Source organism: Chelonia mydas, chromosome 9, assembly GCF_015237465.2.
Source record: "Chelonia mydas isolate rCheMyd1 chromosome 9, rCheMyd1.pri.v2, whole genome shotgun sequence".
In the NCBI taxonomy this organism is placed as follows: domain Eukaryota; kingdom Metazoa; phylum Chordata; order Testudines; family Cheloniidae; genus Chelonia; species Chelonia mydas.
Window position 1 is genome coordinate 52,869,962 of NC_057855.1, and position 16,763 is coordinate 52,886,724.

At 46.9% G+C, this 16,763-nt stretch overlaps 1 protein-coding gene across 3 annotated transcripts in view; it reads left to right on the plus strand.

Moving 5' to 3' along the window:
• The window catches only part of SLCO2A1 (solute carrier organic anion transporter family member 2A1), an 88,143-nt gene that overhangs the window by 36,502 nt on the left and 34,878 nt on the right, over positions 1-16,763 (plus strand). For 2 of the 3 annotated variants that reach the window (XM_027819346.3, XM_043522530.1), the window contains 2 exons: positions 5,517-5,679; positions 13,274-13,489. In XM_027819346.3, the coding sequence (XP_027675147.2) occupies positions 5,517-5,679; positions 13,274-13,489 (379 nt within the window). The remainder of the gene's footprint in view (positions 1-5,516; positions 5,680-13,273; positions 13,490-16,763) is intronic. The other variant, XM_043522531.1, reaches the window with a different exon arrangement.

Below are 16,763 nucleotides of genomic sequence, written 5' to 3' on the forward strand. Positions count from 1 at the left end.
CTCCACTCACTTTCCCTTCTTCTTTTCTCTTTCCCATCAGTCATAAGCATTAAGGCCTGGTGTACACTACAAACTTGGGTCAATGGAAGCTGCCTTATGCCTACCTAAAAATGTATGTGTCTACACTACCAGGTCCCTTCCACCAACCTAACTCGCCTGTAATGTCGATTTAATTACTCCTCCTCTGTGAGAAGCACAGCACTTAATTCTGTATTGATGGGTCAACAGAGAGGCAGTGTAGATGCAGCATTGTGTAAGTCAATTGAATTGGCCGCCAGGAGGTGTTCCACAAAGCTCCGCTGTGACCACTCCAGAGATTGTTTTCAACTCCGCTGCACAGCAGCCAGGTACACAGGAAACAGCCCTTCCACTGTTAAAGCCCTGGGAACTTTTGAATTCCCACTTCCTGTTGATCAGCGTGGAGAGTTTGCCAGCCCAGCTGGCCTGATCATGGCACTCCAGCCTTCAGTACACAGGAGGTGGTGGACCTTATTGGTCTGTGGGGAGAAGAGTTTGTGCAGACATGGCTCCGATCCAGCTGAAGAAATGTAGACATCTATGGAAAGATCATGCAGGGCATGTGGGAGAAGGGCTACAGCAGGGACATACAGTAGTTTTGCATGAAAATCAAAGAACCAGAAGACAAGGGAGGCATACCAGAAGACAAGGGAAGCGAACAGTCATTCTGGTTCTGCACTACAGACGTGCTGCTTCTACAATAAGCTGCATGTGATTCTTGGCAGTGACCCCATCACTACCCCCCAAACCCAGCGTTGATACCTCCCGGGAGTCTGAGTCCCGGGCCACCTCAGACAACAACAAGGAGGACATTCTGGATGAGGAGGAGGAGAATGGGAGACAGGCGAGTGAGGGACCATTCTCCCTGAGAGCCAAGAGCTATTTTTAATGCCGGAGCAGTTCAGCCAGTCGCAGGACAGCATGGTGGCCAGGTGTGATGCCAGGGAAGGAACCTCTGGTGAGTATGCAATTCCAATCAAACTGTAGGGGTTGCGTGTTTTTATATTTTATGTTTAATCTGAAGAAAAAATTAGGTGCAGTGGGAATTTGCTTCCCAGTGGCCACTCCAGCTATGCAGAAAGTGCCCCCCTGGAAAAGACTGTTTATGTGCACAGGGATGGCCCAGGAATCCTCTATGGAGATCCCCAGGAAACTTTTATGGAAGTACTCTGTAATCCTTTGCAGCAGGTTTCTGGGAAAGGCTGCCTTATTTCTTCCACCACGGTAGGACACTTTCCCACACCACTCTAGTATTAACCTGCTGGTACCATTGTGGTACACAGCATAGCAGCATAAGGACCAGGTCTGAACCCAGGTGCTTGCAACATCTGCTCCCTTGCTGCCTCTGTTACCCTCAGGAGACTGATATCACATAGGGTCACCTAGAGGAGACAGTGGGAGTTTTCCTTACAAGTGCTCGTACCGCAAACAATAAAGCATGTGATTCCCTGCCCATGGTGATTTCCAGGTCCCTCAACCATGGTGTCCCTAACATGCCTGTGGTTTGGGGCAGGGATTGGTGTTGACCTCAGAATCTGCAAACCCAGGGCAACCGCTACCATCAGTGTTAAGGGAAGGGGGAGTGGGCTTTCTGTGTTCTCTCATGGCCATCCCCCTCCTCGGTATCGCCTCAGACAGGTAGCAATTTGGGAGGCTTAAGGCTGGTCTCTGGTCTCAAAGCAATGTCTATGTTGCAAAGGGGAAGGGGCATTGTCCACCTGTGCTCCTGATGCAGGTTTCCCACAAAGGTGCAGCACAAGGCCCATCATTCATCCTACTGGGCCATACTCACCATGGCTGGAACAGCAAACTGTTTCATTGACTAGCTAGAGATTCTGAGTATGTTCTGGCTTGCACTTGAGTGTAATAAAAGGAGGGATTTTTAAATAGCAACCTTGTACCAGACCCCGGATATGCACTGACAATGGTTGCCTTGTGCTTTGCTTGCCTTACAGTGGAAAGCTTGGCTTTCAGCGCATCCTCCACACTGGCAGAGAGGCTTTCGCAGATTAGAAGACAGAAAAAGAGAATGTGTAATGACATGTTCAGCGAGATACTAACGCCTCTGGGACAGCTGACACGGAACTCAGAGCCTGGAGGATTTAATTGTCTGAAAAACTGGACATGGAGAGCAGGAGAACATCCCAGGAGCATAAGTGTGCCCCACAGGATGAGATGCTGTGGATTATGAAGGACATGTTGAGGCATCTGCTTGAGTTTCAAGGCTAGATTCCCCCTGCAGCCCCTGTAGAACAGCCTGCAAACTTTGCCCTATTCCCAATCTCCCTCCCCCAAAACTTTCCAGGAGTTGAGGGACAGGGAGAGGGAAGGTGCAGTATCCCTTCTACTTAACACCAGGGAAGGGTACTAAGAACAAAAAGTGGTCATTCAAAGACCTTTCAGGGTCAAGACTTCTGTGCTTTCACAGGCAAGCTGACTTGGTTTCTTCCCTCCCAATTTTATCCCACCGCTTGCCCAAGATTAAATTATTTTTCTGTTCCTTTATGTTTGTGCCATAAAAGTCATCATTTGGAGAATGAAATACTCTTTATTTATTCCAAAAATGGGGTCCTTGCGGGAGGAGGGGAGGCACAGGGAAATTAATGCAACGGCATGGATGGTATGGGAAGGCACAACACAGATAAGCGGCGCACATTACTGTGGCTCATTACTGAAATGTGTTTTCAAAGCCTCCTGGAGACACAGAGCTCCTCACTGGGCTCTTCTTATTATTAAAGGCACATTCCACCACTGTTCTGCAGCCTATTGTTGAACCACTCCTTACTGCTGTCCAGGTGGCTGGTGTACAGCTTCATAAGCCATGGGAGCAAGGGGTAGGCTGGGTCTCCAGGATCACTACTGGCATTTCAAAATCATCAGTGGTTATTCTGTGATCTGGAAAGAAAGTCCCTGCTTGCAGCTTTCTGAACAGACCTATGTTCCTAAAGATGCGTGTCATGCATCTTTCCTGACCATCCCAGTTGAAGGCGATGAAATGCCCCCTGTGATCCACCAGCACTTGCAACACCATTGAGAAGTACCTTTTCGATGTATGTACTCTTTGGCAAGGTGGCCTCATGCCAAGATAGGGATATGTGTTTCCTCTCTAGCCCCACCAGAGTTAGGGAACCCCATTGTGGCAAAACCATCCACTATGTCCTGCATGTTGCCCAGAGTCACTACTCTTCTTAGGAGAAGTCTATTAATGGCCCTGCAAATGTGGATCACAATAATTCCCATGGTGGATCTACCAACTCCAAATTGATTCCCCACTGACCAGTAGCCGTTTGGCATTGCAAGCTTCCACAGAGCAATCGCTACTTGCCTCTCCACTGTCAGAGCAGGTCTCATTTTAGTATTGCTGTGCTTCAGGGTTGGGGAAAGCTCTGCACAACATTCCTGGAAAGTGGCCTTCCGCCTTCAAAAGTTTTGCAGCCACTGCTCATCATTCCATAGCTGCATAATAATGTGATCCCACCAGTCTGCGGAAGAGAAGAATGAGGGGGGATTTGATAGCTGCTTTCAACTACCTGAAAGGGGGTTCCAAAGAGGATGGATCTAGACTGTTTTCAGTGGTAGCTGATGGTCTCAAGTTGCAGTGGGGGAAGTTTAGTTTGGATATTAGGAAAAACTTTTTCACTAGGAGTGTGGTGAAACACTGGAATGTGTTACCTAGGGAGGTGGTGGAATCTCCTTCCTTAGAAGTTTTTAAGGTCAGGCTTGACAAAGCCCTGGCTGGGATGATTTAGTTGGGGATTGGTCCTGCTTTGAGCAGGGGGTTGGACTAGATGACCTCCTGAGGTCCCTTCCAACCCTGATATTCTATGATTCTATGAGTCAGTGCTTGTTTCCCAGGACCAGAAATGGTGCTCCACCATGTTCAACTGCTGCATGACTGCCAGCAGCAACCGGGAATTGTTTCATTCTATGGCTTACAGCAGGGCTGCTTGAAAGACATCACAATGTTCCATGTGGCAGCTCCTGTCAAGGTTCCTTCCCCACTCTGAACTCTAGGGTGCAGATGTGGTGACCTGCATGAAAGACCCCCTAAGCTTATTCTTACCAGCTTAAGTTAAAAACTTCCTCAAGGTACAAACTTTGCCTTGTCCTTGAACCCTATGCTGCCACCACCAAGCGTGTTAAACGAAGAACAGGGAAAGAGCCCACTCGGAGACGTCTTCCCCTGAAAATATCCCCCCAAGCCCTACTCCCCCTTTCCTGCAGAAGGCTTGATAAAATCCTCACCAATTTGCATAGGTGAACACAAGACCCAAACCCTTGGATCTTAAGAATAATGAAAAAGCAATCAGGTTCTTAAAAGAAGAATTTGAATTAAAGAAAAAGTAAAAGAATCATCTCTGTAAAATCAGGATGGTAAATACCTTACAGGGTAATCAGATTCAAAACATAGAGAATCCCTCTAGGCAAAACCTTAAGTTACAAAAAGACACAAAAACAGGAATATACATTCCATTCAGCACATCTTATTTACCAGCCATTTAAACAAAAGAAAATCTAACACATTTCTAGCTAGATTACTTACTAACTTAACAGAAGTTCTGAAGAGCATTCCTGACCTGGTCCTGGCAAAAGCATCACACATACAGACAGACCCTTTGTTCCCAGCCTCCCCTCCAGCTTTGAAAGTATCTTGTCTCCTCATTGGTCATTTTGGTCAGGTGCCAGCGAGGTTACCTTAGCTTCTTAACCCTTTACAAGTGAAAGGGTTTTGCCTCTGGCCAGAAGGGATTTTATAGTTCTGTATACAGAAAGGTGGTTACCCTTCCCTTTATATTTATGACAGCTCCTATCTCAGCTCTGGAAATACTGCAGGATAAGATGTGAGGTGTTTGTAATGCTCACAACAACAGTGCACAGCTGAGAAGTGTTCATGCTTCTCGGGCTACGTGCGGCTAAGCCTGGATTTTGAAAAAAGGCATGAAAAAACATGGGTTTGCCATTGATATCAGGGTAGGAAGGGAGGAAGCTGCATCATGGAGATTGAAGTCATGTTTCTGCTCCCCCCTGCAACAATGTCTTGGTCCCATGAGGCATTGCAAGTCCATCCCAACCCCACCTGCTGCTAGTTGCACTGTGGGATAGCTATCCATGGTGCACTGCTCTCTGCATTGAAGCAAGAACTGCTTGTGAGGACGCACTCCACCGTTACAATGAGTGTTGTGTGGACATGCTTTACTGACTTAATTACTCTGGTGGGTGGACATCAACTTAAATTAAGTCGACTTAATTTCGTAGTGTAGACATGCCCTAAGTCTGTCCTATCAGAGGGGATGCTGTGAGGTGCTGTCTCAGGACAGGGTGGCTAATGATGCCTTTGTAGTGACCTCCACCCCTTTCTCTCAGTGCATGGTGCCCTGTTGTGCTTTTCATTTTGGTGATTGTAGCATCCAGAGGCCCCAGTGGAGAATAGACCCTCAGACATGCGTCTCCTTCCTGCCCTCCATGACATTCTCTCCACTTTGCTCTCCCCACCCCAGATTGGCAATGTTGTCCTCATCATCTTCGTCAGCTACTTTGGCAATCGAGTTCACCGCCCCCGGCTTATCGGCTTGGGGGGCCTGCTGCTAGCCCTGGGGGCTTTCCTGGTGACCCTTCCACACTTCCTCTCTGACCGGTACGAGTTTGCCCAAATGAACACGGGTAAGTGACTTGATATCCTCCTGGGGGTTGTAACTCCCCACCACATCCGCTGGGGGCAGCATGAGCCTCCCCAGTCAGGATGCTCACCCTCTCCTTCTCCTTGCCAGGAATGCACTGGGGGTGCAGAACGTGTAAAAGAACTGAACTTATTGCAGTATTGCCAGCTGCAAGAGAGCAGAAATCCTGAGATTTGAAAAACCCACCAAATCATGGCTTTTACTCTGTCGTTTAACTCCCCTCCTCTGCTCCTCTGCCAGTGTGCGTGTGGTCATTTTGGGTTGAAAAGACAACCTTTACTGCACACACACATGCATCCGTCTCCCTGACTGCTGGGTAGAGACTCCACTGAACCTTTAAGACAGGCAAAATGTCATTAATTTCCTATGACTGTATCAAGCTCCGCCCTCCTAGTCCCCCCCCCCCCTCACTCCCCCCCGTTCCTCACTGACCCTTCCCCCCAGATTTCCTTCCCATTCTCTGGTACAGTCACCTGCTCATTCATAAGTCAGACACAAAGAATCATGCCCTTATTTTAGAAAACATGAGCTGTATTTCCCCTCACACCTCAATTATGATGGGCCGGTGTACAAACCCTAAGAGGGATGGACAATGTGGACTGACTTCAAGACTGATGCTTAGCTGGACAAGATTTAAGACCAGAGAGATTTATGGGTTTGAGCCAGTTTGACATAACTACACAACCCATTTTGAGAGCAGTGACTACATTTATAATCCTCAAACATTATTTCTTTTGAATTACTCCTCATATTCAATGCATTTCATACATTTCTTTTAAATCCTTCTGCCTGCTTTGTATAATTGTGATCAGCTAGATAAATTGTCCAGTAATAATGACAGTTTTATTTACAAAAATGGATCCAATTATAATTAATTGCAGAAATAGCTAAAAATACTTCATTTTTATTGTATTTATCTTTCCTCTCTGCTGCCCCAGAACCACCCCTGTCTCTGGGATCCAGAAACTGCTACCCAGACTCCCCCTCCCACCCCCGCTTCCTTTTCTCTTTGCCCTCAGCCCTTTCAGTAGCTCTTTCCCAACACCACAACCCTCTGTTCCATTCTACTCCCATAGGGCCTGATGTGGCAAGGCTGGGGCCCTGTTCTGCGCCCCACAAGTTCTCACTCAGAGCGCAGCCCATGTTTCCAAACCAGCCCTGAAAATGGTGGGAACAGAGGAACTTTATGCGTCATCACAAGAGCTGCCATTGCAGGCTCTGCAACCACGGGACACGTGATTCATTTGCTAGAGTCAGCAGCACTGTTGTTAGTTACTGTTTTCTTTCAGGGATCAGCAGAACAGACTAACTGACCTATTGAAAACAAATGATCTACTGCCAAATGTTTGTTTAGAGAGTGGCCGTGTGGGCCGGGGAGGTGGGAGTCAGGAGAACTGGGTTTGATTCCTGGGACAAGTCGCTTCACTTCTGTTTCCCCTGTCTACTGAGGTTGCAAGTTGTTTGGTGCAGGGATTATGTCTGTGTACAGTGCCTAGTACAATGGAGCCCTGATCTCAGTTTGGGCCTCTAGGCACTGCCGTAATATAAATACACAGCATCATTTAGTGACCCCTGTACATATACCTGGAACTTTGCTTCGCTAACATTCCTGCCCCCGGAGCTGATAACTGCAATAAGACAAATGCAGTTGTCCTGCAAGGGGGCGTGAAGACATTTCCAGTGAGGAGAAGCCTTCGTAAATGACATTATGGCTTTAGGACTGTGGATCTCAGCTCGTCACAGTCATGCCAATGCACAGCTTTGACTTCCACGTACATATTCATTCAGTTGCATAGTAACACTGAGGCATCTCAGGCAGTGCATTTCAGGGCAATCGCTGCACTTCTTGGAGGGCTTAACCCCACTTGGCCCTCTGCCCTCGCATCTTCTGACACCCATGAGGCATGCTGCAATCTCTGTGAAATAACTTGCCTATCATGTCTTATTATTTAAGTGAATGCCAAGATGGATTAGGGCCAAAGGATCCCTGCAGGATGGGGGATCTTACATGGTGGATATATGTTGCCTGCCCAGAGAAGTTAATGGACATGCGTGCATGTCTCTCTGCTTGTTAAAAGAAAAGGAGTACTTGTGGCACCTTAGAGACTAACCAATTTATTTGAGCATAAGCTTTCGTGAGCTACAGCTCAGTTCATCGGGTGCATCCGATGAAGTGAGCTGTAGCTCACGAAAGCTTATGCTCAAATAAATTGGTTAGTCTCTAAGGTGCCACAAGTACTCCTTTTCTTTTTGAGAATACAGACTAACACGGCTGTTACTCTGATCTCTGCCTGTTATGTGTCAGCCTTCCTGTGCCCTGCCGCCAGAGCAATTCTCTTGATAAGCAGGAAGAGCTGGAAGCATGATGGTGCTTTGTGCTCAGCCCCTTCCTGGGGTGACTATCTTGGAACAATGCGGGGGAGGCATCCAGAACTCTAATTTGAATGCAATCCACTTGGCTTCCCATTTCTGCAAGCACATTCCCATTTTCAGGCATATCAGCAGCAATCCTAGGTTTACATGTGCCAGCAAACGTCTCAGTTTGCTGCCTGACAAGACGTTGCTGGTGGTGGTACCACTTCAGGCTGGCTAGAGATGGAGGCAGCACCCATCAGGAATCTGTAACTTCCTCCTTCCAGGGCCAGCCTTGTAAGTGAGCACGCTCAGTTGGAGCCAGATTTCCACAAGAAGATTGTGAAATTCTGAAAACCCAGCCCTTAGACTTAGTTGTTCTTCTCTGTAAAAACGAGACGGATTCAGACTCACTAAAGTCTCCCTCCAAAAGGGCGTGTCGCTCCTGCAATAATTTGAGGCAGGGATAGGATTGCCAGCCCTCTAGGATTGGCCTGGAGTCTCCAGGAATTAAAGATTAAACTTTAATTAAAGATTATGTCATGTGATGAAACCTCCAGGAATACATCCAACCATAACTGGCAACCCTAGGCAGGGACTGTCTCTGACTTTGTACAGCACCTTGTGTGATGGACCTCAATCTCAGTGAGGACCTTTGGGCACTACTGGAATACAAATAACAATAATGGGTATCTGGCTGATTCTAACTCTGCTGAAAGGGTGTGGGGACAGCAGCGGTGAAAGTGAGCCGGTACGGGCCAGTACGGCGTACTGGTAAGAACCCGCACTGGCCCGTACCCAGCACACATTAAAGCACTCCCTGCCCCTTTTGCCTTCCCTGTCGGCGGCCCTGCCGGTACGGACCCTACCAGCAGGGCCGCCGATGGGGTAGGGATGGGGGAGAGCACTGCAACATTAAAGGGCTGCTGCGGCAAAGGACTGTCCTTAAAGCGCTGCCCCTTCCCCCCGTCGGTTGACCTGCCAGTAAACGGGGAGGCAAAAGGGGCAGGGACATTAAAACGCTGCCGCAGCAAAGGACCCTGTAGCGCTTTAATGTCCCTGCCCTTTTGCCCTCCCCCCCGGCCACCGACAGGCCTGGGGGGACGACAAAGGAAGCAGCTGTCCTGGGGCCGGCGATTTAAAAGAGCCCGGGGCTCTGGCTGCCACTGCCACTACCGCAGCAGTGGCATCCGGGGCCCCGGGCCCTTTAAATCAATGGGAGCCCTGGGCCACACAGCATGGAAGGGCTGGCTGGAGGATGCTGACCCCCCCCAGGCCCGCCCTTCAGCTCAAGGCCCCGCCCCTTCTGGGGGCTGGAGACCCCCCGCCCTGCCCCATACCGGTAAGTGTCCTCAGTTACTTTCACCCCTGGGGGACAGGGAAACCTAAAGGCAAAGCCCCCTCGCTTTGTTATTCCAGGTCAGTGCTTCCTTGCTCTGGACACGTTGCCATGACCAGTACTCTTCTGAAGCCCAGGTTCTATTAAACATAATTAAAAAACAACTCTCCATCACTGAACTACACGTTTTCCAGAGTTCATCCTCTGCCAAGTACGAAAAACAGGTTCTTACCCATATCACTAGCTGCCTCGCTTCCATCCATGCCCAAACATTTTTGTTTGAAAAGTTGGCTGATTAACAGACACGCCATGGGTAGGATGTCAGACAAATGCCACATGTCCCAGTGATCTTACCAAGAAGCCTTGGTCCCACAGCTAGACAGTTTGTGAACAATGATTGGATTTACAACAGGAATTGTTCTTTATTGACCAATGAAATGGATCAGGGAACAGGTGTCATCTGCTCTGATTCTTTTCTTATTAGAGCCTCATATGTCAAAATGCCTGAACCAAAACACAGCCTTGTGGCTTCTGGCTGTGGCATTCATGGACAGGTGTGTCCACATCGAACGTGTCTTGTGCACCTGGGCTGTGTTGTTCCAGGTGTTTCATGAAGCTGTGCTGGTGCATAAATTGTGTCTGTTGCACTTGGGGTTGTGGTATAGCATGAGCCTTACCCGTGCTCCCCGCCGATGTGACAAATGCTGTTGCACTGCAAACTGGTGTGGGCCCAGTGATGGAGAAGGCCTTGTGATTCTGTGTTTAGACGTGGTGCTGCACAAGCCCAGTCATGCACATTGTGCTGTTACGTGGTGATATGAAAAGGTGGCACAGTTACATCCCTCTCTACAGACCTAGGCCTGCAAACTCCCATAGCAGCACCATGAAGTATTCTGGGGAGCTCAGTTGGCCACTATTTGTTATTTTAGTTACCCAGAACTAGAGGGCACTGAATAATCAACTAGCTCTGAGATAAGTTTTCAGGGAGTGAGAAGAGTGGATAGATTCTTTTGCCATGCTGCACTAGGCAACCTTCTATTGGTGCCAGACTCCTGCCTGCTCCCATGGTAATATGGTTTCCAGAGGCAATCCCCTGAGAGCTGGCTATGTGCATTTATAGATTGCATTGCCGCAGACTTAGTTGGAAGGCTCAGAATGCTTGTCAGGAGTGCTGGGGTCTCTGTGGGTTAAGATATTACTACTGTTATGATTAGAATGTATAGGGTCCAGATACCCCAATCAGGATCAGGCCCCTGTTTTGCTAGGTGCTGTACAAACACACAAGAATTTATAGTTCCTGCCCCACAGAGCTTTGGGTGGCATTCTGAAAAATTCCTAAATCACTTAGGGACAGAATTGTAAAGGCAAGTAGATGCCTAGTGAGTTTTTTGAAGGCTCTAGGCACTTAATTCCCATTGGAGTAGGTGTAACCCACACACCTCCTGCGTGTGGTTTCTGTCCCATGTAGCGGTACCGAGACTTAGAGAGAGATATTAACGAGTTTGCTCTACAGCCTTAAGTAACAGCCAGTTGGCTTTTAGCTCAGGTGGTAGAGGCTCATGCCCGAAGCTCCAGAGGCCCCAGGTTCTATCCCGCCTGCCGACAACCAGGGTCTGTCAGTGTTACAAGTGGGGGCTTGTCCAGGATTTCAACTGGGAAATCTCTGAAGCTCAGGATGCGCTTCCTCAGCTAGGGTAAGTATGTAACCCACACACCTCCTGGGTGCGGTGTTCTATCCCATCTAGTGGCACTGAGACCACTTAGAGAGAGAGTTAATAAGTTTGCTCTATAGCTTCAGCTAACAGGCAGTTGGCTTTTAGCTCAGGCAGTAGAGGCTCATGCACTAAGCTCCAGAGGCCTCAGGTTTTATCCCGCCTGCCAACGACCAGGTACTTTTGAAAACCCCATTAGACATCTATATGCCTCTTTAGCCATATATATATATATGCCATATATACCTTTAAAAACCTGACCCTTTGTTCCTTTTGAAAACCCCACCCTTTAAATGTAAGAACGAATCTCTATCAGGATAGAGGGTTGGCAAAACCAACCAACCCAAAACCCAGAGGTATCCACAAGATGTTGCTAGCTGACTCCCGATTGGGTTGTTTGAAAGCAGCCTTAGCAGCTACAACAGTTGCCCTGGGGAGGGAATTGGGAAGAGGAATGGCTAGGAGAGCACTGAAGTGAATGGAAAGACTCCAGCTGACTTTACCTCATTCACCTCAGCTGGGGGCTCTGGGTATAAGGGGACATTGTCAAAGAAGTGCCCATGGATTTAGCCCCTCCATGGGCCATGATAGCCATGTCCTAATTTTTCCAGCCAGATCGGTCTCTTCTTCTCAGCTCAGTCTTAGTTGCCCTTCCTGGTACCCATGCCCTGACTGTTCTCAAGCTCCAATGCCAAAGCAGATGAAATAGATTTAATCCTAGGCGTGTCTCACACAAGTTACCTTTTCTTAAATTGTGAGGCCGCTGGGTATACCAAGGTTTTTTTCCTTGTGCACATGTTAAGTTAGCTTTAAATAAAATCTGTCTGGTGGCTTTCTCTAAGTAATAGGAGTGCAGAATGCTGAACAGAAGAGAAATAGTAATGTTATAGGTCTGGCGTGTATTTCTGTGCTCATTAAGTTGTAACCAACTTGATTTTACAAAACAATATTTGGCATGAGATTAATCCTTAATATGGTTGTATTGCTTCTGCTTTTCTTTAAAGCAAAAATCTCCAATGGTTAAGGAGGCTCCTTCATGCTGAAAGCACAAACCACTCACATGCAAGAACTGCTTTTAATGAACTTGCATAAGGATTTTTGTGGTAGCCTGTTATTGGGATGCACAGTCCTATTACGCCAGCAAAAATCTATAATCACCTGACAAACATTTGTTTCTGTTTTGTTGTAATTTGCTCTAACTACAGAAAAGCCACAGAGTCATTTTCTTAACTAAAAAGAGTTGCTGGGAATGTTGAAACAATTGGGGAGAACAAGAAACTAGAATGAAAAGACCTAATGAATAAATGCCCTAAAGCCATTATATTTCATCTATGATGCCTTTATTCTACACTGGATACAGATTTTCCCCTCCCCAAATAACCATTATTATTTGGCCTGTTTTAAATGGAACCAACAAGCACTTTGATCGATAGATTGAAACCAGATTTACTCTGGCCTCTGCGAGGAATTCAGTATCCTCTCTTGCAAAGCTAAACTGGAACTTCTTAGAGCAATTCTTCTGGGTGAACACTGTTATCTTTACTCCTGTACCAAAAGTGGCTTACTGGAGAGCTTCTGTTTCCTCCATCTCTAATCAGAACAGTCCCCGCTCAATTTCCTTTCTACCCTGACCTCTGAAACTAAAGGTAACATCATGCCTTGAAGGAATGCTAAGGTGATGACAGCTGCTGATTAAAACGAGGACGTTCCCAGTTCTAGCTGAACACCAACACCCAAGCGTGGGTGACCAGTAAGCAGGTTTAAAGAGGGGTCTAGGTAGTTAGCTCAGCCTCAGCTGTGCATTGAGTGGGCAGTGCACCTTCTATCACCAGCCATACAGTGCGGTCCTACTCCATGAGGTGACTGTACATGTGGTGTGGTAGAGTTTATTCTCTCTGAGTGTGTGACCTGCTCAGTTTACTAATACAAAAAACAGCCCTGTAAACTCAGCCTGGGCCTGAATGTCAAGCTGGGATTTCACTTCTCATGCATCATCACCTCTCATAAAACTTCAAATTATGCCCTCAGTAACACCTACGCAACCCCAAGAAGACAGGGGTGTGCTGAGGGCAGAATATGACACGAGGTGCCAGATGGTAAGAGGCATAGTGGCAAGTTCTAATGGTCAGTGAGTGGGTGCTCGGGTTTATAACACTCCTACCATCTCATTCCAGGTAACAAGAGTCACACCAAGACCTATCTCTGTCACAAGGAGGATATGTTTGTGTGTCCCAGCACCACCCAAGACCCCCGCAAAGAGGCAAGCAGCATGTGGGCATTGATGGTCGTTGCCCAGCTGTTAGCTGGGATTGGAACTGTTCCCATTCAGCCCTTTGGGATCTCCTATGTGGATGACTTTGCTGAGGCAAACAATTCTCCACTGTACATTGGTAAGTCCCATGTCTATAGGGCTTCTGCTGCTAGGATTTTACCTCAGAAACACCCACAAAACACCCCAAAACAAACCATAAAGTGAATGCTACGTACCGGAAAAATACCAGAATTGGCTACTCACTTCATGTTGACTTCCGCCCTGTCCCAGTGCAATTTGTCCCTGCTCCCTGACTCGTATCTAACATTAATTCATGCTGGGTACTTTAAACCTGCCTCAGCCACTGAGTGACAGCATATTCCCATATTTCTGTTGGACACGCTATAGCATTGTACACACACACAGGTTTAAAACAATACCACATTACAAACTCTGGATGCAATTTTAAAAATTGTATTAAAAAATTTAAAAATCCAAATTGTTTGAATGTAAATTTCAGTTCCTGATTTCACAAACATTGTCCTCTTTGACTACGCTGAGATATTGCTATGATGGCAAAGGACAAATCTCTTTAGATAATGATAAATGTATTTTTATTATATTTTGAATAATTAAATATTAGTTGCTTATTATGGTAAATATATGAATGGTAAAAAATGTAGGCCTAGTGCTGGGAAGAGAGATGTGAAACCCACTAAACACTAAACAATGGGTTCAGTAACAAGGATACAAAGCTTAAATTAATGTAAGTCATTTTTATACATGTAATAAAAATTAAAGTCGATCGTATTTAGACACAAATTTTGGGAAGTACACAAAAATCTTCTCATTGCAATGTACAAACAGAGAAAATCCCCAACCCCCCCCCCCCCAATTTTTGGACATATACATAGAATGCAAAAATTCCTAAAAATAACCCCCCAAAATCATATTACTAAACCTCAACAAGGGGAAGCCATACATTCCTGCAGGATCCCACTGGCCTGGACTCTGGGCTGCTGCTCCTCGCTGCATTGGTGCAGACTCCCTGCCGGGTAGGGCAGTCACCACCTTGTTGAAATCCTTCTGTGAACAGAACCTTGGCCATCCAGGAGACATTCCCCCACTGGAGAAAGGATGGGCTGCTCCTCAGGAAGATAAATGGGGAGCCAGGAGTTAGCACTTATACTTATTGACGATGATCTTTGGCCCAGACATTGGGGCTGGCTGAAAATTTTCCATCAAAACTGCTTTTCAGTAGAAAATTGGGGTTTCAACTAAATGATATTCCTCAAAAACCGGTCTGCTTCCTGTGGAAAATGGCCACGTTTCATCAAACACATAAGCGCCTGAAAACCAAAATATTTTGATTTAAAATGGTGCCTGCTGGAACTTGTAGGTCAAGTGTTTTATGCTCCCGTCCTCCTCTATGGGCTGAGTGCTCTGGCTGAACTACATGACATGTTGTACCATGGCCAGGGACTCCTATAAGGTATAACCTCCCCTCACCAAGAGGGGAGAAAATGGTGCATTATAGGAGATGCAGTCTGGCCACCAAGCCCAGCCCATAGACGAAAATGGGAGCATAAAGCACCCAAACTACAATTCAGATGAGGCACCGTGGCATGATTTTGAATCAAAATATTTTGGTTTTCAATATTTTGCCAAAAAATCAAAATTTTCCATAAAGGAGAAATTTATTGTCCAACTGTCAGCTGTACTAGACATTTTTATCCACAAGTCTGAGAAACCATTGAGTGACTCTGCCTAAATTTGTGGGCTCTCTGCTTTTCCACTAGCCCTGTGGCTGAGTGATTTAGGTGGGTACCCATTAAACATGGTACTTTATAAAGAAGCCACAAGCCAAGCATGGAAAAGAATAATGAAGCACATCTCAGACCACCTTCCCCAAGGAACTAATCAGACTCGAAACAATGCAAACCCATAATCAGAGTGGCAGATTTGAACAAGGGAAAAGTCAGCCACAGTGTTTAGACCAAGCAAAATTACCACCTGAAGCTGTGCAGGGCACGGACCTCTGATGTTTTGCCCTGCCATTGGTCATGCCCCTGCACAGCACCTAATGCCCCTTAAATGAGATTCTCCTTTGCAATGCTACACTGCCTCTCCCCTTATTAGCTGGCTGCCCTCCTTACATTTGTGATGATTATCTATGTCGTATGGGCATGACAAAGGGAAGGATCAGAGTAGCTGGCAGTGGCTCAGGCTGCGTGGGTGTCCAGCACAAACACACGAGTCGGAGCTTGTTACTCTGTTTGCTCTCTGAGAAATCGTTATGCCCATCCAAGGGAGAAAAATGGTAGGAAAACCATCTCCTGACTCTTATTTAATATTGATTTATTATTCTGCGAGCTGAGGTACTACAGCCTTCAAGGAGAGAAACATTACAGAATGCAGACTCAGAAAGTCTTGGGTTTGAAACAGACACTTTTACTACCCAGCAGGTAGCCACCTATTGCAAAGGGAGAGTTCTCAGCCTCAGATGCTCTTCTGTTCCCAGGGAAATGTGGGCTGTGGTTCATAAGGTGGGGCTTCAGAACTCTCACCTTATTTATGCAGTTTGAAAGTTCACCCCCATGCCAAGTGCACTGAGAGATGATAGCCAGGAGCTCAGCTGGGTCTCGAGGTAACATTTTCCAAGGTGACTTAGAAGCTTAAGTCATATTTTCAGAAATAACATAGGCACTTAGACACCTAAGGGCTAGATTCAAAAAGCTATTTAGTCATCTAAAGACCCAGGTAGGCACCGAGTAGGGTTTGCAAAAGTGCCTCAGCAGGTTAGGCACCTAAACCCTATTTATTTCAGTTGGAGTGTGAGTCCAATGGGAGTTGGGCACCTAAGTGTTTGAAAATCCCACTAGGTGTCTATCTGCTTCTTTAGGTACCTAAATATCTGTGTAAGTTGGACCAGAAGTGCCTAAGTCACTTAGGGTACAGCTACACTGCAAAAAACCCACACAGCACCGAATATCTGAGTCTGGGTCAACTGATCAGCTTGTGGGGCGCACACCATGGAGTTGAGAATAGCAGTGCAGACCTTCCTGCGTGGGCTGGAGACCAGGCTCAGAAACCTGGAGGGGGGAGGGATCTCAGTGCCTGGGCAGCCCCAGAGCTCACAAGCCCAAATCAGTCGACCCTGACTCTGGCACTCGCTGCTGCGGAAGCGGGGGGCATGAAGCGTAGATGTAGGCACTCTGGAAAACGTTGTCCATAGGTTCTTGTAGGCAATCCCTGCTTTCTAAACTTTCTGTAGAAAAGAAGGTGGGATGGGCAAAATTAAGGGAAGGGGCTTGGGTTTGGTTTTTTAAATACTCTGATTTTATTTCCTCCATCCCCATTGTGCCAAAAAGGTTAGAAAAGTTTCCTGTAGGAAGCAGGGGCTGCAGCAGCTG